Source organism: Brachyistius frenatus, unplaced genomic scaffold (assembly GCF_029030835.1).
Source record: "Brachyistius frenatus isolate BFR_SWC_R1_liver_20210118 unplaced genomic scaffold, ASM2903083v1 Contig_117, whole genome shotgun sequence".
NCBI lineage: Eukaryota > Metazoa > Chordata > Actinopteri > Embiotocidae > Brachyistius > Brachyistius frenatus.
In genome coordinates, this window is record NW_027210716.1 from 414,389 (window position 1) to 441,497 (window position 27,109).

The following is a 27,109-nucleotide window of genomic DNA, read 5'->3' on the forward strand; positions in this document are numbered from 1 at the left end:
ATCGCTATGAGATCAGTTTCAAGGTCAAAGCCATTTAAGTTAATTCAGGGAAGGTTTTCTTTGAGCACAGTCAGCCTTTAAAATCAATAAATACAATAAAATATCAAAAGAATCCGTTTAATTAAGTGGATTACAAGTGGCGTGATAATTATTTTAAATATGTAGGTATCTATAAACATAATGGACTTCTTATTGTATTGCAAAGTTAAGCCTACACCTTCTGTTGTCCATCAAGTTGATGTACGAACTTGGCTGCAATACGTCAGCTGTTCTCCCACGGGAAACGTTTTAACATCCCATGGGCACAGTCGGTCTTCTCAGGGGCCAATCACATTGAGGCTTTAACAGAGTTGCGCCATGCAGTCTCGGGGCTCTGATCTGAACTCCGGCTGGACAACTGTGGAGCTGCGGTGGAAACACACACAAGCGCAAATGCGACACAACTTGCACTTGGAGTCTGTAGCGTGTGACTGATGGGAGCTTCCGGGCGATCAGCTGCAGAGCAACTTTTCGGATAAATGCTTTTTAGAAATCTGCCGAATGCGTACTACAAAGATCAATAGAACTGGGATCGGAAAAATAAATGGGATAACAAAAATCGCGATAACTTGAGTCGCTCCAGTTCAGTTTTGTCAACTTTGTGTAGCTACTATAGACCCTACGGTGTGCCTCACTCTGTGCGGGCGCAGCAGCAGCAACAGCAGCAGGGGAGGAGGAGGAGGAAGAGGAGGCTGGATGTGGCAGGAGACGGGTCACTGAGCTGCAGCGAGCCGGGTGCGAGTTTCCCAGTCGTCAACTCTCCAATGTCACCGGACAGGATGATGATCATTGGACTTCTGCTCAATGTCTTCTCTCATGGTAAGCATCACATTTGTCATTTCGAACAGCTGAACAGAATAATATCACCGACCATTGACATTTTAGTGTTTATTTAATGTACGGTCTGATCATATATATATATATATATATATATATATATATATATATATATATATATATATATATATATATATATATGATACTCTGAACCTACAGGTTCAGAGTATTCCCTTTTGGATGATAGGCTACTTTGTCTTCCAATATCCACAACTTGAAGAGGAATGGACGCATGAACTGCAGTTTTGTGTGTGTGTGTGTGTGTGTGTGTGTGTGTGTGTGTGTGTGTGTGTGTGTGTGTGTGTGTGTGTGTGTGCAAATGTTTGGTGAATATTATTGAACAAAGCCCCCAGACCAGACGCACGAAAATACAGGAATTCGGTTTATTTTGCTGATCATAATATTTGGATGTCGTTCAGGTTCTGAAGAGTCCGACTTTTAACTTTTTGTAAATGAGTTAAATGCACACAGTCGTTTCACTCATCTGCAACCTGCCAGAGGACAATTGTCTCATTATTAGAAATAGCCTATCTAAAAGAAAAAAGGCAAAAGTGGGAAGAGACTCTGTCTCTGAGCATGAGATGGAGATTTCACAGACTCGCGCACAATAATTCTGTTCCAGGTTTGAGTTAAACTTTTACAGACAGCCTTTAAAATAGAATCAAAGTGGTCCATTAAATCTGTTTCCCATTTATTAAGGCAGTCTTAGATTTTACATGCGGATGACATCATGGGTTCAGGTCTGTTATTTCTGCCTTGGACCCGTTCCAAAAATAGATGATCTGTTCTCTCAAGTATTGATTGGACTGTCCCAGATCATGGAAATATTGCACATGAGCTGTTAAACTAAAAGATGTTCTCCTTTACACTTTACATTAGTAGTTGATGAGATAAATGATTTAAACATTCATAACTTTATGGCAGTGACATAAGGGTTTTTAGTTTGAAGTGTCAATGCTTTCTTAGGCTTTTTCTTTGCTGATGGTCAAACGGAGAAAGACGTGTCTGTAATATTTGACGTGGATTCCTTTACTAAAATGAGCTTCTGCTACATGATTAAAGACAATAATGTGAATAAGACATGTCCCAGTGAAGAATACAATTGGTTGGTCTGTGGTTATTGATATTGAATTATATCAGTTTAAATTTATTTTTTTAATTTGAAGTGTTCTTCGGTGCTGTTTTTTTTTTACAGCATGTATCATGCACAGAACATTTGAAATAATCTCCTACATGAAACACAACACTCCCCGTCCTCGTCACAGCACAAATACATGCAAATACTGTAATTGTTAGGATTATGTCAGCAGGACAGGAGGAACAGGCTTCTCTGCCTCCAGGAAAACTCAGATAGTGTCAGGTGAGTGTGCCCATTAGAGATTAGTCTCATAAAATGATAAACGCTTTCTTGTGAATGTCAAACCTTTCAGGCTCCCAGTACATCATGCGCAGTGTCAAACCCACCTGCCAGGCACTTAGGTGGAATCACACCAAGAAAAGCAGTTATTTTTCAAGTGCTAATTAATCCAGATCTGAATCATTACACATGCAAATTAGATAGTCTGTCACGATGTTGAGTTCTGCCATCATACTCAATAGCAAAAGATGTTATTGGATTTAAATTTTGTTAATTGACACCATTACAGAAAAGTGAAATCTGTGAAGAATCTGGTCTCAAATTATAATCTGGTTTGAGACTAATCTGTTGTAGAGCTGCTCTGTTGTTTTTCTAGACTGGTGGTATAGTGACATTCCCTGTCTATGTCTATATGTATCGTATAAATAGGCGAGCCCCCCTGAACTGTATTCCATTTTGAGCAATGTTATTTTTACCTCATAATATATCTGACCTTGTACAACTCTGTGACCTCAACAATGGCGGTGGGATCTTTAGAGGTAGACAACAGCCTTCCCAAAATTTCTGTCACCAAGACTCAAATGTTAGAATAAAAAAGGAGAATTGTATCATAGATGTTCTCCCTTTTTAACAAAAATTCCACATCTGCTTTAGGCTACTTTAAAGCAAATTACTTTAGAAAGTCTTCTTGAAATCACATGTTAAAATGTATAAGCTGTTTTGCTGCTCTACCACCTTATTATTTGCATGCGTTGCTACGTTCATCTGTTTCTCTTTAATAGTGCAATGGAAAGAAAACTCACAAACAATACATGAGATCACTTGAATGTGGCCATACAGTATCTTTGCCAGATATATCAATGCAAAGCTGCTATTGTTGAATGACATTTAACCGGACTTTGACCCTTTGCTGCCAGGCCCCCGTGGATTATTGCTAAAGTCCCAGTACCGACTGCAAGTGCTGATTGAGTGTTGCTATTTTGGTACCTCATTTAGTGGATGTGATTGAGCCCTAACACGGTTGTCATGAATTTATTAGAGCTCATTTTCAGGCTGTGTAAAGTTACATAGGTCCTAGATTGACCAATATCCACACAGCTGAGCAGTTTCTGTTTGATTGTTTGACTTCACCTCATGCACACAGGTTTATCCAATTCTTGGCTTCTCTATCTTTCCCCACTGTGCCACAGACTCTACTTTTCTTCTCTCTTTATGCTGAGCCATTGTCTCTGTGCCTGTAATTCACTTTTGTTTAGGGCCACGGCACACAAAAATTGAATTGGCAACATGCCCATTGAACATTACTCAGATAAAAACTGAAATGCACTTTCTGAATATGAAGTTAATTCACATGTTTAACTTTTGAGGAATCATTTTAATTAAAATGATTGCATCAAGAATAACTCCAACATTCAAATGTGGGTCTGAGTGACACTCGATTTCTCACTGCCAAGCTCATACGGAAAAAAAAAATTGTTTCTTGAATTTTAATTTGTGTGACTTATTTGTCACTGCCTGTTATACTCAATTGGTTTGTCTGTGCTCTGCAACGTGATTGTCACTTGCACACAATTTAATGGCACAAACAAAAACCCACAGCCCGATGGAAACTGTCAGTGTGTGTGTGTCTAGCTAAGAAATGATTTGGCACATTGAAATTTAGGACTGCACCAGGCAGCAGACACCTGAAATATTAACACAAGGCTCCAGACACACTGACTGGGTGATGCGGCACATGATGCATTTCACCTGGTATACAACGGAGGGATGTTGCTTGCGTGATGTGGCTGCACAATTCACGCATTAAATAAGACATTATCCATGTAACTAGATGCACTGGATAATTGTTGATTCAGAGCATGAAATGATGATTTCTATGCACACTACTAGACCTGTCACCTGTGGTTATTACAACATCATTTTACAACACCTAGATTATCCTCAACAACTATCTATCGAACATCTCTAATGATGGGAATTGCTTAGATCTGACTGCATCTCGTTGGAGGCTGTGGAGCACATCCACATAACCCCAGGGCTGGAGTCACCTCTGTGAGGTTTGTACATAAAAACGAGTGCACCTTTCAACGCCGCAGACACAGAAATTCAGTTTTATTAGCTTTTTCCTAACTGTGGCATGATCCAAGGTGTGGTTTGACAATGAACGCAGGGCAGTTTTGATCAATTTTGGGATAAGGATGTGTGAAAGTTTGTTCCATGTATAACTATTTGGAGAGAAGTTATCATGGGAGCACATTTTTGAGAAGACAGGGGGAGACTGCACAGTACGTGTGTTTTTCACATAGATGCGACATGTTATTGCTGCCATCAGTGTGGTCCTCGAGCGACTGTGCGAAGGAAACTGTGGCAGCCAAAAGATGTGGATTGTACACATGTGGTGTGGAGAGATTTGGATGATTTGGCAAAGGTTGGAGGTAGAGAGGTTGAAGAGAATAATTAAACCTGGCAGGTGCAGCATAATGGAGGGAATGAGGAGGAAAAAGATGCAAAGGTGAGATCAGAACAGGGAGAGGTTGTATAAACTTGTAAGTGCAATACAAGATTTTTATGACAAGGGTGGGCAGGTTTATTTATTTAAATTAATATATAACTTTAAAACTTTATGTAGTTTCCGGGTCTAAATAATTTGGCTAATGCGAGAGTGCCTTAAAGTGGAATGCCACCAAGGGCCACTAGGGGTTTGTTTCGAAAAGGCTTTCGCTCCATACAGTAAAATTCAACTTTTCTCATAAAATATAAAGTCAATACATTTTATTCACAAGTTATCACGGTGTCGTTCGCTAAAGTTACTCCTTTATTAACCATTATTAGTTAGATGTTAGGCATTAAGAAGCGCATTTTTGGGGCACGTCTGTTTGATTGACAGGCTAGAGGGGCAGTCAGGTTTCAGCTATCGGCATATAGTGTCCTCGTTTTCCCAATCAGATCAAGTCAGAGCCATCACTTCTAGCCCAAAAATAGCAAGATGGCGACGGCCAATATCCGAACTCGAGCCTTCAGAATAGCAGTTCACAAACTAAAGGATGATGTCATTGGTGGTTGCCACTTGTCTGTGACTTACACCACCAAGCCACCCGTCCTATCTCCTTACTGAGCCTTTAACGGCCTTTGTACTTCGTCTCATTATCTCTGTTGAGTGACGTTTGTTACATGACCTCCATCACATCACCTGCCTATGAATAAATATGTATTCCTCTCACGTCAAGACGACGGCAGGCATGCTAAAGACATGCTTTCCATAGTGGACAACATGTGTGTAATACGTTTTGCCGTGATGCTGGGCTGCAACTACATATGTTAGGAGCACCTGTCTCTTTAATTTTAGCACACCTGTTCACTTGGACTCAAGGATGAACAAAGATTAAAGTCGCTATCACTTCAAATAGGCGTTTGTAGCTACAAACCCAAAATTTCACACAAATGTCTGATAGGATAAAATGCATTTTATATTCAAAAGGACACAGGTTAACTCTACTGTCATATCATAATGTTCTACATAAACACTTATCTGGTTATTATTCAACTTCATATCATATTTCACATTTGGCCAGACACTAATGGTGACAATAATTTTGGGTGTCCATCTTCAAACAGTGCTAATTATATGGATATTCTGGTTTGAAAATGCGTGTGACAAATCTACGTTTTAGATTTTGCAGCTTCTTTGCACCAATATGTATATTTAAAGTATTGTCTGCTGTCATGGCTGCAACCTTCTGTCCTTTTAGAATCAAGTTTATTGGCCGGATTCCTTCAAAGTCTTCACTACATATATTACGAGTCTGGACACATGGATTTAAACTGCAACTTGACCGGTCGGCATAGGCGTAATTCTAGTTTTGATAAGTGGCTGCTTTGTTTTTGTTTGTTTAGAAATTTACTTTGGGCACTAATAAATCCCTAATACCCAACACACATGAATAAAATGTACTTTGAAATAGTGTAAAAAAGAGTCATCTCATTGGTAAGTCACATAGTAAGAGAATAAGTAAGTTTTCAATTAAAGAAACAACTTTTCCTATTTCTTCAAAAATAACTGCTTGACTGAGATTGCCCAGGGCTTTTCTCATAACAATGAGAATATGTGCAAACTGTTAAGCATATGTTTAATGTTAATAGAAAGTTTAACGTTCGAAGACAATGAGCTGAGTGGTGGAATTTGCAAAATTCTGAGCTCAGCAGAAATGACTGTGTCAATAAGGAGCCACACAAGCCTTAATCAGCACTGATTAACCATCTGTGGCCTTCCTGAGGAAACACCTTTGTCCACCGGTGCTCATAGCACGGGGAGTGCATTACACATTAGGATTCTGTCAAAATGATGAGCATTCAGCAGAAAGTCGGAAACTGAAGAATACCGCAAAGATCCTTGCTGAACACTAATGGCACAAGATGGTGCAGTGTTTTTATTAAATGGAATCAGTCACTGAGATTCTTTTGTCTTATTTATATTTAGGGGTGGGGCTAATCTACTAGTATCAGCAAAAGACATTTTGGGAGTTTTATCATTACTTTTGACTTAAAACACGTTCTCTATTGCTGTTTACTTGCTCCCTTGTATTAGTCCCATGTTTTCTTGTATGGTCTCTTGAGGTCAAGTCAATCTGTGCACAATGTGGCATTGTTGAACACAATAGAGCCAATATAGTCTCATCTAAGTTCAAATTAGAATCAGAATCAGAATCACTTTATTGGCCAGGTATGTTAACACATACAAGGAATTTGACTCCGGTTGTAGCTTCGCTCTCAACGTCCAAAAAAAACACAAAAAAACAGACAGACATAAATAGACATATAAAACATAAATAGACATATTTACATCATAGAATGAATGAATATATACATATATACACCTAAACAATGGTGCAATTGCACCTAGTGCAAATGGTGCTGATGGGGTTGGGTGTAGTGCAAAAGGTCTAGTGATGTAGAACATGTTAACTGTTTAGCAAATCATTCCACCTATAAAAATACAGTTGAATCAGTTGAGTCTAACTACTATGAACCATTTTTCAAAGCCAACCTGACATCTTCCAACTGCTTGTTTTGTTTGACTAAAGCCTGATCTGAATCCAAGAACATTTCATTTGATTTTTTTCAAGAACTAAAAAACGGAGAAAAAAAAAATCAGTTTGTGAAACTGGAGGAAGTGATTTTCAACTTGAAAGGAAAAATTCGCAGGTATAAAACTATATTGTCAACATAATCTATTGAAGGCAAATGCAGGCCTTTATGTAAAACATATGTGTGATTTCAAACATACATTTCTGTGCAGTCCAGTCATGAATCCCACTGGTTTGAAATCAGGTGAGGTGAATGAGGGAGAGTATGTTTCTCGTTTTGCTCCATCCTTGTCACCTTGCTGCCATTTCCTCCTCAAGCTTGTGACTTCCTTCCAAGAAGTCCCTTCTGTCACAATCCTTCAGCACATTTCACATCAGAGTCACACTCTCCCGCCTCGGTCTCCTCTCAAGTCAAATTACTGCCCAACAATCTGGAGGCTCTGCAGCCCATCCCATGTGTGTGAAAGAACGGAAGAGAAAAATTTGCCAAACCAGTTTGCTCCCTGTGAATGTCGACACAGTGTGTGCTGTGTGGGTTGCCATTTATGGCGTTAACCTTCATCAGCTTTGCCTCACAAATTCTATTAATCACCCCAGCGAGAAATCAATAAAGTGCATTATGGCTCACGTATCAGTAATTTATCTCCCATTCACTTTTCTCTCATTCCTGTTTTTTTAAATTTAAAATCATATACCTATTCCCTAAACTCAAACTTTTACTTTAGTAGTTGGTTACATTGCAAATATCATAAAGTGAGCACAGTGCTTCTTTATCATAATGACAATTAATAATATGTGAGTTATAAAAATAATTCTCACCTGTCTGCTGGACAAGATTTAACAGAGCTGCTCTATACTGTACTGTATATAGGTTTTTATTATCTGTACATTTATGTGTGTGTGTGTGTGTGTGTGTGTGTGTGTGTGTGTGTGTGTGTGTGTGTGTGTGTGTGTGTGTGTGTGTGTGTGTGTGTGTGTGTGTGTGTGTGTGTGTAAAAAAAAGGCTCTTTGAAACCAGAACTGCTGATAGTTTCTCTTTATCAATGGTAAGCCTGAGGGAGAAAACACTGAGACAGAATAATGAACAAACTGTTCACAGCCCAAACAGGAGATTACATGGAGCCCGTTTAAATTGCAGCTAAACACGGTGGGATTTAATACTTCGGTATAATTATCAAGGTATCATGATACATAGATAGGCAGACAGACAGAAAGACAAAGTAATCATCACCTTTGCACATCTCGGGGAGCTGTGACTGTGAATGTGACTCATTGCCTTGTGTGTTAATATTTTCTTCCCCACCTCCCCCTATGGCGACACTGCAGTAGCTTTGGAAGTTTTCCTGCAGCGGCGATGAAGCGTAGCTTCTGTTTATGATATGTCTCGTGCCAAAGTGAGACGTGGACCTCATGTGGCGCCTGAGATTACAAAACATGCAGCAGCAGAATTGGATTGCAGCCGTGCTTTGTGCCGCCAGTCAGCAGGAGCTTAATCGAAGTGTGTGACCGACCTAACACAATGCCGTGTGTGTTTGTATATGAGCTTGTGTGATATTTATGTTAATGTACTGAAGCATAAGTACACGTGAGTAAAAAGTAGGTACAGTTATTTGTTAACAGGCATGGATTAAGTTCAAACATGATGATTTACTCTTAACGATGCAACATATTTTTATGTCTTCCAGCCTATTCTTTGTATGCAGTTAAAAAGTACCCGAGCTATTTGTTTTTCTTAGTCTGGAGTCACTGTATAAAGTGGAATTTGTGGGGACAATTATGTCACATTTGAGAAAATTAATTTCCTGAATTGCTCCATAAGAATACATTTTTTTTTTGAAGAGAGGTTTCATTTATTTTCCTTCTCGTCTGCCTCAGGCTGCCTCTGGCCCTCCTGCATTGTGTTTTTCATGGAGCAACAATCAGCATCATGAAATAATTTGTAGTTTTTCACTTCCAGTCATTCCAGACACTGCCAATCAAAACTTGCTTAATGCTTAATCAGTATGGACCAACATGACGGATTTTCTACTGAATAACATTATTTGTCGAGGAAATGTGGTTGCTGATATGCAACACATTTGCACAGAATGAACCTTTTAAGATTTAATGAGATGGATGATTTTAAATATGCATACAGCTGATATAAATAGAAAGTATACTCAAGCTGGATATTTTGTAGGTGTTGCATGTGCTGATGCAACTGTCAGATGAAAATAAATATTTACCTCATATATCTAAAAGAACTTCAGAGGGAAAAACATCCTCCTATTGGAGATTTGTGTTGAGCCACTGTCTGAATGTGATATCCAGATTGAGCCTCTGTGTGAAAGCAGAATTGGAAGCAAGAGTATAGGTTGATTTGCTGGGAAGTGCTGAATAGTGCTGAATAAATGGGTTTTGTCTCTGGCATTACATGTGGAGACGGTGTCTGACATTGGTGAAAAGCTTGTTCCAAATGGAAGGGACTCTGCAGCGAAAGGTTTTCCCCCCTAGCTCTTTTTGTGTCATACAATAATAACAGCAGGGCTTTTGTAGAAGACATCCATGAACACACACTATCTGAAAGTACTAAATATGGTGTGTGTAAAAACCCAACACCCATGTTTTTACATGTTTTAGCCTATTATATACTACAGATTTTGCATTGCTACTCATAATTTTTTAGTAGTACACCATAATACAAAACTATCACCTTTATGTTTTAGCCAAATATTTTTAGCCAGTTAATATTGTCACTATTGTCACTAAGGCTATTCTCAAAATGCTTTCTTGGTGGAGGTTCAAGTACTTGCAGATCCAAGAGGTATCCAAGACTTGAGAGCTGGCATCGTTTGTGATGCAGGAAACAAACAAATTAATTTCTACACTACATGCCTGTTTGGTCATCTTTTAGGTATGATTTCTACCTATCTTCTGAATGAAATGCTGTTAGAGCGCTAACTCTTAAATCCTTGGAAGAAGCACATGAACAGTCCAGCGAGGACAGTTTTTTAAATGTGACATTAGCATCGGTTTGACACAAAAATAAAAGCTACAAAATGTTCACTGTGAGAGCATCTGGGAACATTAATAAAAGGTAGGAAATCAATCTTCGGAGTGGGGTTTGGGGAGGTGTCAGCAGTAGTAATGTTGCACTTAATGGGATTAATCATAGCGTGCAAAGAGGTAATTAATGGGATGAATCATGAAAATTATGGGAACTGTCTTCCACTAAGCATTTCCTGCAATCATACATCATGCAGTTCATTTAAAACCATTAAACTATTTTTTTTTGGTGTGTGTACCAGGTGAGAAAAATATTACCAAAATTGCTGAAATTATATTATTGCCAAATCCCCATCTTTGCCCACTTGTTGCACCAAAATCCACAACTACAAAAAAGCTGACTATCAGGAGAGTATACAGAGTGCAAAAGGGAAAGAGAGGGTGCAGGGAGGAGGATAAATTTGACAGGAAGGCACAGAATTTCTCTAATAATTTATGATAACAGGTGTCGAGCTCACTAATCCAGGAGCATTGTGGTGTGTGATAAGAAAGATGAGGCCAACTCATGGTATCTGTCTCCACTGTACCGCAGTGTGAGGTGACTGACGGGTGGAGGATTTCCAAATGCTGGGATGGACATTTTTCTAACTGTGCTGAAAAAAATAAAACCTTGTACTGTAACATAAAAATGGGCAACTAGGACTCCCATTGAGAGGATGAAGAAATAATTACGAGATGATTATAACCACAACATAACCCTGTGGTGTCATTAAATTATCCTCTAGACTCCTGTGTTTTTATGAAGAGCAATGAGGTTTCGCCCATGTTGCTTCTCTATTACACCTGTGTGCTTTCAATTTAATCCACCTTGCTAGATATATGCTGTAGTGCAGTGAAGGGTCTGTGGAGTGCACTCACTTTACTCTGTTGTTGTTAATGAAATACTTTTTGAGGACTGTAAACCCAGTAATGTTGGCAGCCAACAGCTTTGTCTGCTCACAGCATCATCCTCTCCTCTAGGTAGTGTGCCGGTATCTGCCTCCTTAGACTGTCTGCTGGCGGAGCAGGGCTGCATCCAGGAGCAGTCCTGCATGGTCGTCTATCGACTGCTGGAGTACTGCGCAGCCGAGGAGGCCGTGTCGCCCCTGGGCCCGGACGCCCGCTTGGAGTGCCTGGAGGCCCAGAACTCCTTGCAGCACTATCGGCCCCTTCAAGTTTGCAAGTGTCAGCGTGGCTCTCGCAGGGAGGAACACTGCCTCAGGGTCTACTGGACTGTGAGGTTTGCAGGTGGGTTAAGGCACTGGGATATGTGTGTGTGTGTGTGTGTGTGTGTGTGTGTGTGTGTGTGTGTGTGTGTGTGTGTGTGTGTGTGTGTGTGTGTGTGTGTGTGTGTGTGTGTGTGTGTGTGTGTGTGTGTGTGTCTGTGGAGCCTCTTTGAATTCACAGCTGCATAATACATGTGTTCTTCATTGTGCTTGTAGCATACGATGAGTATGAAGTGTCTCCATATGAAGAACTGGAGTTAAATCTGGTGAGAAACATAGAGATGTCACGTATGGCCTCCATCATGGCAGGTAGAGCACAACTTTTACTTTGTTTAGCACTCAAATGAAATATAGGTCATGATTTTTTTATTTCCTGTTATACATTACTCTGTTTTCCTCCTGAAACCCTAAAGCTTCCTCTATTGCTGTGGATGGCCAAAACCAGTGTCTGAAAGCAGCGCAGGACTGTGGCCTGTACGAGAAATGTGGCTCCCTGCGGTCAGAATATGTTGTAGCCTGCACCAAGCGATCAACAGTGTCTGACAACAGCTGTAACCGGCAGAAATGCCACAAAGCCCTGCGGCGCTTCCTGGAGCGCGTGCCAGAGGAGTACAGCTTTGCTTTGCTCTTCTGTCCCTGCTCCGACACTCTGTGTGGGGAGCGCCGGAGGAAAACCATCGTCCCGTCGTGCTCCTATGAGGAGAATGTGAGAGGGGAGGAGAGAGTGGGAAAGCCCAACTGCCTAAGCCTACAGAACTACTGCTCCAGAGACGAGCTGTGTAGGTAAGATGGCTGCCTGAGTGTATTGATACAGTGCATTAAGTGTAGTTTGTAAGGGTTTCCGCATAGAGAAACACAGAACGCAGGATATGCAATGAGTTTCCCACTGCATGCTACAAAGCACCAAGGTATAAAGTATCTGAAAATGTGACACAGATACTACAAATTTAACCACAAAGAATAACTCGATCAGAACATCAACACAGTATTCAACTCAGTCCACAAAATGGCAACATTAAAGGCACAATGAGGAGATTTTGACCACTAGTTGCATCGTTGATTAGTGTAAAAACTGTGGCTTATAAATTTCTAAGATTAGCTGTCACTGTCAGCACCGAAGATGGTTTTCACCGCCTGATTTCCAATCCACAAAAATGAGCAAAACTGCTTGAACAAAACTGTTGTATGTGTGACTACAAGTGAACAAAAAATAAAAGGATTAAATTCACTTTTAGATTCGTTTTCCAGTGGCTGGTGCTGATGGGAATAACACCCGGGTTTCTATGTTGCTGTTTCTGTTGCATGTGTTGTTTCCCAAAAGGAAATTGTCAAAACTCTTTAAAATGCACAATCTGAGTCTGTGTGCTGGCACATAAAAAACTGTTTTCTCTTCGTGTTTCTACGACTGTGTGTGTGTGTGTGTGTGTGTGTGTGTGTGTGTGTGTGTGTGTGTGTGTGTGTGTGTGTGTGTGTGTGTGTGTGTGTGTGTGTGTGTGTGTGTGTGTGTGTGTGTCTCAGATCTCGGTTTGCAGATTTCCAACACAATTGCCAGCCCTCCTCTGTCTCTGCCTCTGGGTGTATGCGAGAAAGCAGAGCCATGTGCCTGAAGGCCTACGCTGGACTCATAGGTGAGATGGAGGAAAACAAATCAAAGAGGTAGAAGAGGCTGAAAGAGTGAATAGTTATTACAAAAAAAAAACTCATAGAAAGCCACTCAGAACTTGTTATCAGTGGGAGTCTAACAGTGATATTTGGCCTGTATAATTTTCATTTTTTTGCACAAAATAATAATGGCCACATGAGCTGCTGCTCCGGGATCTAGTCAGCATCACTTTAAAACTTGATTCAAAAATTGCCTTTTCAGCAGCTCAACAAAATGATGCAGGTAATGATATTTCCTTCCGTTTCCCACACTCAAAAAAGTAATTTTGTGTACCTGCAATTATAAATAGTGAGACACAGGGTCCGCAGGGCATCTAAAATTGTTGGCAGACTGTCTTACCTACTATAGAGGTGTGTGCAGAAAATATTAATCTTCCCTCTAGTCTAAGGGAAATATGATTTTAAAAGTTTTTTGAAGTTGCACCTGCAATATGACTTTTATCTTCTTTTTTCTAACCAGGAACCATCATGACGCCCAACTATGTGAGCAACAGCAGCACAGAGGTGTCCCAGTGGTGCACATGTGAAGGCAGTGGGAATGAATGGCAAGGCTGTCAGCGCATCCTACATATGTTCAGCAACAATATCTGTCTACGTGAGTAAAATGGTCACAAGGTTAGGCAGCAAAGTGCAGCCTCCGGGCTACTAATCCATAGCAAACAATTAATACTACAAATGCACAAATCAATGCAGTGATCATGATGGTAATAAGAGCTAAATATTTCAACACAAATAGAGTTTAAGCTCCAGGAGTTTCCTGAAAAATGTGCAGCTTCTACAAAAGAAAACGTATATGTGATCAAAATAAAATCCTGATCACGATGCTTTGCTAAAGATGATGTAAAGTTCAGTGAGATAAATCACATTTTAAATGTTTATTACATTAGCAGAACATAGTTAGAATTTGGCGTGTAGGCTCCACCCTCATAACTGCCCACAGATTTGATAACAGAGATAATTGGGGAATGATGAGCAAATATCTTAAACTCCCAGAGCCTGCAGGTGGATGCTCGGGTGGTGGTGAGGCTGAAAGTACAAACAGTAGTCCTGACATAGGCCAGCGGTGTCTTTAAAAAGCAGAAGGGTGAGATGAGGAATTTTTGTAGCTTAAACAGACAACCAAATTAGGAGTGTGTCTATGTTAGCTCCTATCATAACTTCACTTGGAACCTTTTTGTTTATTTACTGTGTGCTTATTGACATTCAATGTTCCTATTGTTTATTTTATTTCAATAATAAGTGAGATTATTACAATGCTTTGTGGTATTAAAACAATGTCCAGAGGGTGTCTTGTGGAAGACAAACAATTGATTATTCCAACAAGTCAATCCAGAAGTTTGAGTGACGGAATGTTTCCAAACTTCACTCAGCTCATCTTCATGCTAAGCTGATGTTTCTCCCTTGTCAGCATAATGACAGAGGAAATGTTACCTTTTAGCTGTCAAATGTGAGTATAATCTAAATTACTGTTGAGATGCTGATCTAACTGAGCATTTTATAATGTGCATTAACAGAATTCAAATGAGTTGGCTCATAATTGATGATTGAGGGGGCGAACCATTGAACCGTAATGTTTTCTTATAAATAAATGAATGCCAAGAGACATTCTTCCCGGTGTGTGGCTGTCTGTCAAATATGAATGTCATTTCTAAGCTCTGTGGAGTCAATGAATCCTTTCAGCAAATCTTATAAACATAGTATGTCTTCTTGTTGAATTGTTGCCAAAGAATGGGTGAAAGATCATGAAAATATCCTACTCAGGAAGCACAGTTTCAGTATAAAGATAAATTAGTTATTGTAAGATGCATTCACATAACATTAATTTGTGTGTAATGCCCACTTAAAGAATGAGTTGGAGGCCAGAGAAGTTGTTTTACTTGAAATAAGAATCCACATTGAGTGTGACCCAACAAACAACAACCACAAGATGTCAATTTTACTTTATGCATTTTCACTTTTTCTACATCACATTACTTGTCTTCAATCCTCAAATTTTGTTGAAGGTAAAATGAGTCATAATGAAACACCAGTGCAAACTAAAGATAGATAAATAATGGAGCATTTTTTTGCCTTTTACATATGTATCCCTTCCTTTTGTCTGCGCATTGGTTTCAAATTTTTTTAATTGTTTTTCTCTGTTCATGTTGCTTCAAAGCCTGCAGTTGTTCTTATTATCAGCCTGTCAATCATCTGTGAAGCACTTTGAATTACACTAACCTGTATAAATAAAGTTTAATTGATTGAGCTGAAACTGCAGTGGATGTACAGTGGCCCCAAAAAGTTTTTGGAATCTTGGGCTAGACCTAAAAATGTATGAATTGCTCTGCATTAGATTAAAACTTTTTAAAACAAATGTAATTTATTTTAAAGATAGCGGAAGGTTATAGCATTAAGAAATAAGTTTAAACTGATAAAACTGTAGCTATATGGTTCAAAATTAGGATAAAACGATATTTGTATACCCAATATTGGCTTCACTAAAACTTACTGTTTGTTAATATTTTAGTATTTAGTTTGCCAATCTTTAACTTGACAGCTGTCTGCCACAGCTGTGGTAAATTTTATCCATTTTATTCCACACTACAGCCCAGGAAACATTTGGAAACTTTAGAAAGGATACATATTTTTATTTTCCTATTTATGTGTGTGGACATGGAACCAACAGGAGGTTTAAACTTTGTCAAAAACAACAAAATTGGCCATATAAACGTTTTGAACTGATGGTGGTATGGGGAGAAAAGTACGAAGACTTAAGTTATTGAAATTCACACTGCATGGGACATGGATTTATCTACCAATTTCATAGCAATCTGTCCAGTAGTTGTGGAGATAAATCAGTCTGGATCAAAGTGGTGGACTTAAAAGTACAAGTGTTTTTCTGTGTAAATGATGTGCATGATTGGACAAGATACGAATATTTTAACAGAGTTGGTAGCTCTAACTATGCTTAGCAAAGTCACTGATAGTGTTTTAGTGAGGCTTCAAAGATGAATAATGATGTGAACCTAATGAAGTTGGCCCCTGCTGATTTTGTTTCAGGCAATGCCATTAGCTCCATGGGAATCTTCGCACCTCCTCCTGTGGAAATCACTCCCATGCCAGCTTCTCAGCCCTCCCCACGCATCTACCAGGAGAGGGTCCACGTCAGCGTTAACACTCTCCCTGAATTCAACAGTGTGAGTACGCCACACTTCTTCACCATCTCACCATATGTTGATGTTAGGCACCAGTTGAAGTGAGGAAGTGGTTGACTGTATATCAGGTGGTAACACCTAAGTATCTCCAGGGACTGTAGCAGTGAGTTGGGCCCACTAGCTCCTTGTATAACTTCAGATTATGTATCTCCCCCTCCCTTTCATATATCCCTACCTCTCATTGTGGCTGAGGATTAGCCGTAGGTGTCTGCAGTATTAAGCTCTACCCTTACTGTTAATATTCATGTATGCACACCCATCTGCTCCATATTCCCCATTCTCTCACCATTTTAATCCTCCTCATTCTGCATTTCCACTTCTTCCTCTCCCATCCCATAAACCTTTACAGTATTGATGATGATGAGTTTCCTATTTGTGATATACACCAAAACTGAAATGGACACCAGACAACGACTTCCAGCGGCTGCAATAAAGTAAACAGCTACTGCAGTAAAACAGAATTTCCTATTATTATGCTTTAAATTTGATTTGAGAAAAATCTCCAACTACATTGTCCATGAAACCTTGAAGCAAATTAAAATGGATACGGAAAAATGGATTTGCATTGCTTCAGGAACAACAAGTTCTCTCCTCTAATTTTGATGCCAGTGGCATGACGAGGCCATTTTAAATCAAGTACAGAAAGTGAAACTTAGGCTCAAGCAAAGATATGAGATAAAGGCTGAGTCTTTTTCCAGTCAGTGCGCCCTCACGCCATCCATGTCTGTGTTTGAGTGGAGGTATTGCCTTATTGAAGGCGATCTCAAAGCTGTTACATACATAGAGTACAAAGCCTTTCAACAGTGAGAGGTAGTTGGATAATGATGGGTAAAAAGGAGAAGAAAGGAACAAAAACTATATAAATGTAAAATACTCTTTTGATAATTAACATAATTTTCCCCCCTTTTTTTTCTTATTCGCACAAATAGCTTTGGACAAAAACACTGAATGTTGAAGTTAAGGAAAAACCTAATACCCTTCTGAACAGTCACTGTTCTGTTTGGTTGAAGGTTTTAATTCCGTCGCACAACTGACCACAAGACCAGGTTTTTGTTGGTCACTTGCACAATCGCTCTCCGCTGCCTCAAGATAGCAGTCCACCAACAATTCGCATGAGACACCCCAGTAGAAACCTCCGGGACTAAAAAAGGAAGCCACTGCGAAAGTGGCAAAAAAAACGACAGTTCCTTGAGACTGGATCCAAAACCGAGTCAGTCCTTATAGACCCACATGTTAAAATGCCCAACTTTACAGCAGAAATGAACATCTTAACAACCTGGTATACAAATGGCTTTGGTCTTTATAGCTAATTTCCTCTATTTACACAATACGGGTGCTGGACAGGAAAAGGGCCTCTGTGTATGTCGGAAGCTAGCGAAGACACTTCAGTTGCGCTTGATGCCGCTTTACGCCAGGTGTAAGATATAGAGCCCGAAGTCTGTTAGTGTCTCATTGTCAGCCTAGTGTTCATTTATGAACACACAGAAAATAAAGAGATTGGACTGTAAAGGCAACACCTGAACAATATCATTCACAGCAAATTTTCAAAAGCACCACAGAGCTGGACCACACATGTGATCCAAAGGTTTCTTTTGTCATTTGGTCCATGTCCTAGCTTCTTGTAGCTTTCAGATATTTGTATTTATAGCTTTAAATTCTGTGTTAATGTAGACTTTCACTTCCTGACCTCTCCTCCACGCTACACCACTCCCGTTAATTGGAAGAATCACTCTTTCTGTGCTTTTACAGATGGAGGAGAGTGAGGAAGAGGAGCAGGAGGAGGAAGCAAGCGAGGAATTCAACGTCATCCCGCCGTACTCTGAGAAGGACTCTAACATTGAATCGGGTGCGAGAGGGAGTCAGCGGGGAGCAGCAAGCCAGGCGCTACCTGTGTTACCATTACTGCTGCTCCCTGCTCTCATCGTAGACTGGGAGTGTTGGAGCTACTGAGGCCTCCATTTCATTCGCCACATACATTTTACACTTGCTACTGCTGTCCTCTCAGCACTCAGAGTGAACCACAGAGGACAGTTGCGAAGCAGACATATAAATGCTCCTAACATCTTTTTCTTTCAGTGTTTTATTATTATTTTTTTTTAAATATCCTGGCTTTATTTTATAATTCAGTTTTTTCCTCTTGAGTCTCCGCAAGAGTTAAAAGATATCAGTAGTCCTCCACTGTCTGCCATGTCTTTGCTCGAGTTGTCTCCCATGAAAGGAAGGGAACAACGTGACCAGATACATGAGTGCATGGGTGAATTGAGAAGTGCTGTCTGGGCAAATCCTCTATCTTGAGCCTGCTTCACACTCAAAGTACATCCCCTCTTTTAACAGGAAGCACATCGCCTTGGGCCACATACACTATTCGTGCTCCCAAAAACCATAACCAGTCTACTCCACTGCAACCAGGCATGAGCATGGCTTTTGATTTCTATTTCATGACTCATGTCACATCCGTTTCTCTGCTGCCCCTTTGGCTCTTCCTCTCCCTCCTTCATACTGTGGCTGAGTAAGATAATCCACTTCACTACAAGCTAATAAGAAACTGTACTGCACTTAAACTGCTTTGTTCCATTAAAAAATAAACACTTTTTGAAATTGCTTCATTTAAAAAGTGATAAGATACAAACCAATGTGTTTTCCCATAATATATGGTTCTGCTTACTTTGTGCACCAAAGAGCAGAGAGCAACAGTCACACTGCTCGCCTTACACACCACTTAGTATTATTGCTTCCACAATAAGTGGCTGAGAATTCAACCATGGGCAAAAGTATTGAGATCAAATTCTATTGTAGAAATGACGAGAAAAGCAACATAAGCAATTACAGCACAATTCAAATTGCTCAGCATGCAGGGAAAGTCTGGAGTAAGGCTCAGGGGAGGAAGAAGCCAATTTACTGCTGTCATACCCTCTCACTTTTTTTTTTCTATCCCTAGGAGATGTGTTTTTAGTGTTCCTTCCCCATCATGTACTTTAGATGTTGTGAGAGCGAGATGTGGCGATAGGGACGGACACAGGAGGCCATAAAGCCTGCCGGCTGCTCTGATCATTGAGCAGCACATTGAGCCATTCTCTCTGCCTGAAATATCTTTTGCTGATGTTAATGATTTTTCCTCTTATGGCTCATTTTCCTGTGAAATTATGCAGCTGCAGGGGTGTAGGTAAAGAGAAGTATAGTGAAGTTGTTTTAGAGGGATAAACTTCACTTATTTGATGATGAGTTGGCAAGAAAGAACCAGCCTGAGCTCTGTAAAGAAAAATGTATTATATGGCTTCATGTTGTCTTAGATGACGCAAACTACTATACTATCAATTCATTGTAGCTATACGTTCATGTTTACTTAAAAAACAACAACATTGTATGTAATGAGGTGCAGTGATGGGTGACTTCAAACAGCTGAAAAAGTCCAATCATGTGTCACTCTTAAATATTTGAATATAATTTTGGGAGGCTATAAGATCCCTCAACCTTTCTTTGTCCTCATTACTGGACTCGTTTACATGATGATTAACATGAAGGCTGAATCTTAAATACGGCGGTATAAAGGCAGTAATGCAATGGAAGCGTATAAGCCCTGTTTCCCTGAGTACAGGTCTATCCTATTTCAAAGTTTATGGAAGTCAAAGTTTAGACTTTGACTGGATGTTTTAAGGTTCGGAGACCTGCAGTGAATGTTACCCACTTCAGGGCGAAATGACATCATGCAGGTTTTTGCCCACATTCTTGTTGTGAGAAGCCAAGAAGTGGATGAGGAAAAAGGTCCATTTGGAAAGCTCTGAAGTGTGACTGCAAGCTTAGTAGGTGCAAAGAAAAAAAAATATTTGGACAGACTACCTGATGTAAAAAGTCTGGCTGGACAGCCAGCTGGTATTCAAATGTAGAAACCAGACCATGCTAAAGAAACATCACAAGTGTCACAGTGAAGTTGCAGCGGTGCTGCGGATTCAAATCTTTCAGCTGCAGTGAGTTATAAAGCATCAAATGAACAGTGTCAGTAACTGCATCCAGTGCGCTCTGGCCTTAATGACTTAATGTGCGTTTACATGTATTTTCATGTTTCATTTTGTTTATATTTGTAAACTATGTAAAGTAAACATTTACATCAAACATGGCTTTTTGAGGAGCTTCAAAAAAACAAAGCTTACTCTCCATCTATAAGTCAAAATCTTTAAGAAAAAGTGTGAATACTTGCCAAATTAGACAGTTTGTAGGTTATATCATGAAAGTTATGTACAGTACTGTTTCACATGATATCTGTCTTGTAAAAACATATCAAACATGCCAAATGATTCTGACTATAATGTGTAATAACTGTGTAATTTTGTGACATAGCAGAAAGTGTGCCAATTTGTTAAAATAATAAAAGTCACATTAGAAATTCCCATGTCCAACTGAAAAAATTGCTTTTGAATGACCAAGAAATGTTTGCTGTGTATGAATATATCAACATTTTCTTCCCCTTCAATCTTCTTTTTACAAGTGGTACTGAAAAGGATCCTGGTGGGACTGGGAGTGATGCTGGAAATTTAATGTTAATTTCATTGCAAATTGGTGAGTGAATTAGTCCAAATTTTAAACACATGCTAAAATATACAGTAGCATTTGAACCTTAATTTACTTTAATTAAAACAGAGAGGTTTAGACAGATGCGTCACTGGTTTTTCTGTGGCTTATATATTGACTTTAGACAAACTGAGCCGGGACTCTCGTATTTAGATTTCACTTTGGAGTGACAGAGGTTATTACAGGGTCTTAAGGCTTCTACATCCAAAATGATGCCGCCGTGGTATGAACAAGCTACAGTGAAATTATTTTTAGAAAAAAATAAATAAAAAGTGCCTCGGAAACTGGCATCAGTCTGTGCTTTAACTATAAAAAGTATAGGACGAGGGCTCTCGGTCTTTGTTTTTTTTTAATGTTCAAACTATACTTTATTAATCCCCCTGAGGAAAATAAATATTTTCTACATTTTACCCATCCTGTTAATGAGCAGTGAGCAGCCACTAAACTCTCAAGTTCTGAGTGGTTTTAAACAGTTTAACCCATCTAATACAATTAATTTCCACTTTCAATCACAGCTGCACATTTTATAAACAATGCAAGTATTACTGCTGCCAGAAAATACTCTTTTTTTTTACAGTCTCTGGCACAAAGGAAGAGGGTGAAGAAGGGCTGCAACACATTGTGCAACACCATGTAAATCTGATATGAGTACTTAATGATGAAAGATGCTGAGCGTGTTGCTTAATTATGGATAGTGTTTATCCTGCTGTAATAATATTTGGGCTCAAGTAACAGATTTAATTATAAAATACACACCTCATTTGTCAGTTGTTTATTTGTATTGATATTCAAAGCATTTAGAGAAGTACATCATGACATGTAAAACTATATGACATGCATTTGCAAATCTAAACATTTTTAAGTGTTAAAGTGTAGCTCTTGCGTGGATGGGCGAATGGGAAACAGTGTGAAGTGCTGTGAGACAGCAAAGGTGATGAAGCCGCATCCACATGCAGACCATTTCCCATTTACTCTAGATTATGTGGAGCTAAAATCTACAAACACATGATCATTCAAGGGCAGCAGTAGCAGCGTTTCTAAGTCACAATTCTTCAGAAAACAGAAGCCAACATGGCCAAATTACAGCTCTATTTGGGTTCAAACTCTGGACCCTCTTACTGTGAGGCGACAGTAATCACAACCCAGCCACTGTGAGGCCCCAGGAGACACTTGAACTGCCTAATAACCCAGCACTGTGCTCATAAAATATATAAAAGATAAGCAGATATGTTAATTTGGTTATTAATTAAGTAAATCCGTGCATTCATTTGCAGGTATAGCCCTATGCCAACATAAAGTCCTTGTCTTCATATATTACTCAGAATGTATTCATATGAACTCAGGCATGAACTCAGAATCTTATAGCACTGAGGAAAATTAGGTTTTCTTATTAATATGATAATTTGTGCAGCAAGAAACTCACAGTATAATCAGATCACCCACTTAGTTTCTCTCCTGTTTCGAATATAGTGTGCAGTTCTTGTGTCGTCAGGACTGTTTCTCCACATAGATACACAGTCAGATACCAGTGTGTACAGTCAACATGTAATCAAGATTGACCTTGTTTTAAAATAAGTGAAGCTTATTCATTTCAATACATGAAAATTATTAATAGTCAAGTAATAGCTCGGGTAAAGGCTGAAGGAATATATATATATAGTTGACACTAATCTGTAATTCTACAAATCATTGATTGAGACTGCAAGTTCACAATTGTACACGGCCAGCTTAATTGCCTGGTGAGCAGTGATGGAAGAGCCTTTACTAAAAGTTTCCCTCCACTCAAATATGGGCTTTGATCAATGTTACTTCTCCTGAGTGTTTGAGTTTCACTGTACATATTCATGTATGTACTGAGTTTGACATCTGCTGAAATGGAAAGTTTTTCTCAGTTCAACTTAAAATCAGAGTTTGAGGCATATGAGATGACAAGTTTGGAAGCCAGTCCCGGTCCAATAGGCAACTTACACAACTGTGATGTGCAGACCTGAAGCTTGAAGCCTACATATTTATAGATTGTGATTTTTTTTTTTTCAATGAGGGAGGAGATGTAGATTTCATTTGAAGACTTTTTAACTGAACTTTTATCAGACACAAATTATTCTTCAAAATGGAGTATTTGTATATTTCTCAGAAGACATCTTTACGTGTCCTCTGAAATCAGCAAGTCAAAGTACCACAATGTAAAAAACAGTCCAATGCAAGCAAACATTATAAATGCACAGTATTATGATCAAAATGGACTGAAGTATCAGAGTAAAATTATGCAGTAAAATGTCCCTGTTGACTGATATATTATCATCTGTTACATAATGATTGTTAATGCTGATGAATCTGTGCTGAACACCATTCTAGCCCATTACCTGTCTAATCCTGTTTAAACACTTGCTTGCTGTTGGCCCCAGTATAATTATCTCCCAGTCAGCATTCACATCTTTGCCAGCTCTGGGTTTTCCTCACTTTCAATTCCATTTTGTTTTAAATCTTCTTGCAGCCTCTTTGGTTTTGTCTGTCTTTCTTTCTGACAGTTTTTTTTTGGTAATGATGAAGTATTCACATGCCTACAACTAAAGACAGTTTTGTTCCTGAGCCTCGTATCTGCATGAGATCTCATTCATAGGTTTCCTGAAACCTCACACCAACATCTAAGTTATATTTATGTATCAATGTTACTGTAACCAAAAATGTTTTGTTTATCCTTTGGTTTAGCATTTCAGCAACCAGGAGGTGGTGCTCTCTTAAAATGACACTATGCTGCAAATAATTACAGGTCTTACAGGTTAACAGGTTATGAAAGTGGTCTTTAAAAGTATTACCATACAAGCTTTCCAGCTTTCTGCCAAAAAAAACTTTGTGAGATTTTCAAAGCACTGCCAAAAAAAATAAGGGAGAAAAGTCCCCTTAACAACAGACATCATTGTAATAACAAAAAAGTTGCTTGTGTAACATAATGAACAGACTCCAAGCATGGTCTTTAAAGTAAAAGAGGAACTAATTATACAAAGGTGGATGACTGGCGGGTCAAATGTCTGCAAGCTTTTATCGCCATAAAATAGAGCAGTGAATGATTTCACTGATTAGCACACGTTGGATGAGAAAGGGTAAACTAATCAGTAAAAGCCAGAGCAGCGCTGGAATTGTTGTCAAAAAGAACCTAATTTCAGCTCTGCTTTCTATGCAGCCATGCTCATATTTTAGGATCTTTTTTTAGCGGCAATAGAATAGACTGCTTTTTATTTCTTTTCTATGGAAGTTGGACATTTTGTGTTATGATGTGCTGCAAATGGACTGAGAGATGTGGGGTTTGCTACAGGGGAACCGCACTTTCACGCAGAGGTGCATTTTATGATAGTGGTCTGAGGGCAAGAGCTGAATGTTGTTTTGATTTTTGAAACTTTTTTTTTCATTGTCTCTCCAAACTTAAGTTATTTAAAGGAATAGTTTGACATTATGGGAAATATGGGTTTTAGTTTTCTTGCTGAGAGTTAGGTGAGAAGTTTGATATCAATATGATCGTATGCTGAATATGAAGCTAGTGCCAGCTGCTGGTTAGCTCAGCACAAATGGGAAGAGGCTGGAATGGCCGACATCTAATCGTGCATTTAGGCAGCTTGTAATTGGGAAAGTACCCACTTGGAAACATCCCACTTTTGAGTGAAGAGTGTTCACAAACAGGCAGCAGGGTGGCAAATGGGAAAACAAGCTCTATTTCTGCTGTCAGATTGAGCGGCAAACAACAGTGACAACATCCATTCGTTTGTGAACTGCTGTTATGAGGTCTCAGAGTTTGAATTTTAGCCTTTACTGTCTTGCTAGCTCGGAGTGCTGGAAGCCAGAAGTGACCATATTTGGACAATCATGGAAGGAGTGAGTGGTAGATCTGATAAATGTCATTAGAAACTCCAGGACACTACGTCCCGCCCACTGATATCAGAAACCCGACAGCAACACAGGCCTCTCAATCAAACAGATTTTTTTGAGACTTATATTCTAATCAATGGGATTATTTTCAGATAGACCACCAGAAAACTAATAAGAAGGAGCGACTTTAGTAAACAACACCATGACAACTTGTGGAAAAACTGTATTGACTTTGTATTTCATGAGAGAAGTTGAATGGGACTCCATGGAACAAGAGGCTATTTGGAGCCAATCCCTGGTGGCTGTTGTTGGTATTGCACTTTAAGGCACTTCCGCATCGGCCTCATTTTAAAGACCCAGAAGCTACGTCCACTCTTATATACAGTCCATGTGTCAGATACAGAAACGTGAATAACAACCTGGTCATTATATATATTAACCAGCAGAGGGATGAAATGGAGCTCAGAAGGTTGTCATTTTATGTTCACTGTAATTTTTACACGTTTTGATGTTCTGCCGTTTTCAACACTGAACACAGCCAGCTTAATTTGTAGGCTAGGCTAACCAAGTCTGGCTATTTGACCTTATTTGCAGAGCTTCTACATTTCTTCCTTTCACCATAAACACTGCCATGTCAAGTGATGTCAAATCCATTTCTCTGAGCTCCCAAAACCTCTTCCCACTTTCCCAGTGATATTCCTAGTTTGAGAGACATTCTGTGTATTTTTCCACTCAGAGGGTGGAAGTTTCCCACTTCCCAGTTTGTCATGAATAAGTCTGTTTGCTCCTATGCTGTTTTATTCTCTGTTTTCTTAAAACTTCCCAGACCACAAAAGTTTCTTGAGGGCACTAAATTAGGAATCTTTACAGTGCAGTGAAGGTGAACAATTAGATCAGCTTTGCCTGCATGCTTTTGTGCTGTTGCTCATAATGATTTTCCCTGCAAAATTGGATCGTGAGTTGTTATTGAGGCAATTTTCTGAACCGGAACGTCTCACCTGACACTTTACCTCCTACCGGTTCAATGAGCTGGTTCACCTGCTGATTCCAGGCTGCCACATGCAGACAGCAACATACAGTAGCTGCTGATGCACATGTGCAAAGCCCTCAATGCAGTCCAAGTTTTTTTTTTTTAATGTAAATCAGGAAAATTCAATAAAAAAAATCCCAAACTTCAAAAAGTGTTTTGTTTTTGCCACCTACTCGATAATGTACAGTCAGATTCATATTACTGTGCTCTATTATGATGTTGGATTTGAATTATTCACAACTGCATCATTAAATGCTCAATCATTTCTTGAAAGAAAAAAAGCAATAATCAAAGAAAAAAAACTACAATTTCTATTTTTGGCCTTAAAACTTCCTGCAGAAATAGTGACTACACCTGTACATAGAGTACTTGTGGAGAACATTTCTGCCAGGAAAATAAAGAATGACGACGCTTGATTGTAATGTTCTCTGACATTTTGCAAAGAAAAAAGGCCCACTTACAGTTTTATGGTGATTGCATGTGCGAAAGAGGGACGGTTCCCCTGATGTGAGTCTGTAAGAGGAGCTGATGTGTGAAGTGAGAAATAAACATCACTCATCACGTTGAGGAAAAGTGTTAACACGAAGAAACTGCAGGCGCCATAATGGCTTTCTGCAGTTTCTTTGATGCTCTGAGCTCAGATTAAAATTGTATTTTAGATTTTTCTATGTTTTTAAATTATGAGTAGACTGTACACTCTGTGGTCACATAATAGCATTATAATGGGCAGTTTCATGTTTAATTACCAATATTTCAATTCTCACATCACATGTTAAGCATGGGAGAGTGCACTCTTTTGTGTGTGTTTTGAGATATCTTTTCCTTCAGTGCATTTACTCTTTCATGTTTGGACAAATTGATACATTAAAAAGTCTAAATGTAACTGAAGCAAACAAAAAGTAGCTCATGAAGAATAATAGTCTGGTTCTGGGTCAATGGCATGCATGCAGGGAAATAAAGTGAATGAATAAATAACATTTTAAAAATATTTTCTTGTCAATCAAATCATTCTATTTCAACAATAAAAGTATTGGCCTTCAATCTGCTATAAAATCTTGAAAAGAGCTAAAGAGGTCAATTTCAATTGTCTGCAGCTTTTATTCTTAATTCTTTTTTTTTGTAGACTTTAATTGTTCTCCTTGGATACAGTCTATGACAATGATTTCTGCTTCCTTATGGTTCAAAACTACATTGTTCAATAAAGCCTAGGAAAAAGGGCAATAAATCCA

At 39.1% G+C, this 27,109-nt stretch overlaps 1 protein-coding gene across 1 annotated transcript in view; it reads left to right on the forward strand.

Moving 5' to 3' along the window:
- LOC138629514 (GDNF family receptor alpha-4-like) overlaps positions 1-19,780 on the forward strand; it is a 326,543-nt gene extending 306,763 nt beyond the window's left edge. Inside the window, exons 2-9 of the mRNA XM_069713260.1 lie at positions 693-858; positions 11,323-11,589; positions 11,784-11,876; positions 11,981-12,350; positions 13,086-13,195; positions 13,690-13,824; positions 16,269-16,405; positions 18,173-19,780. Coding sequence (XP_069569361.1) covers positions 804-858; positions 11,323-11,589; positions 11,784-11,876; positions 11,981-12,350; positions 13,086-13,195; positions 13,690-13,824; positions 16,269-16,405; positions 18,173-18,373 — 1,368 coding nt within the window. The 5' untranslated portion in view covers positions 693-803 and the 3' untranslated portion in view covers positions 18,374-19,780. The remainder of the gene's footprint in view (positions 1-692; positions 859-11,322; positions 11,590-11,783; positions 11,877-11,980; positions 12,351-13,085; positions 13,196-13,689; positions 13,825-16,268; positions 16,406-18,172) is intronic.
- The last annotated feature ends 7,329 nt before the right edge of the window (positions 19,781-27,109 follow it).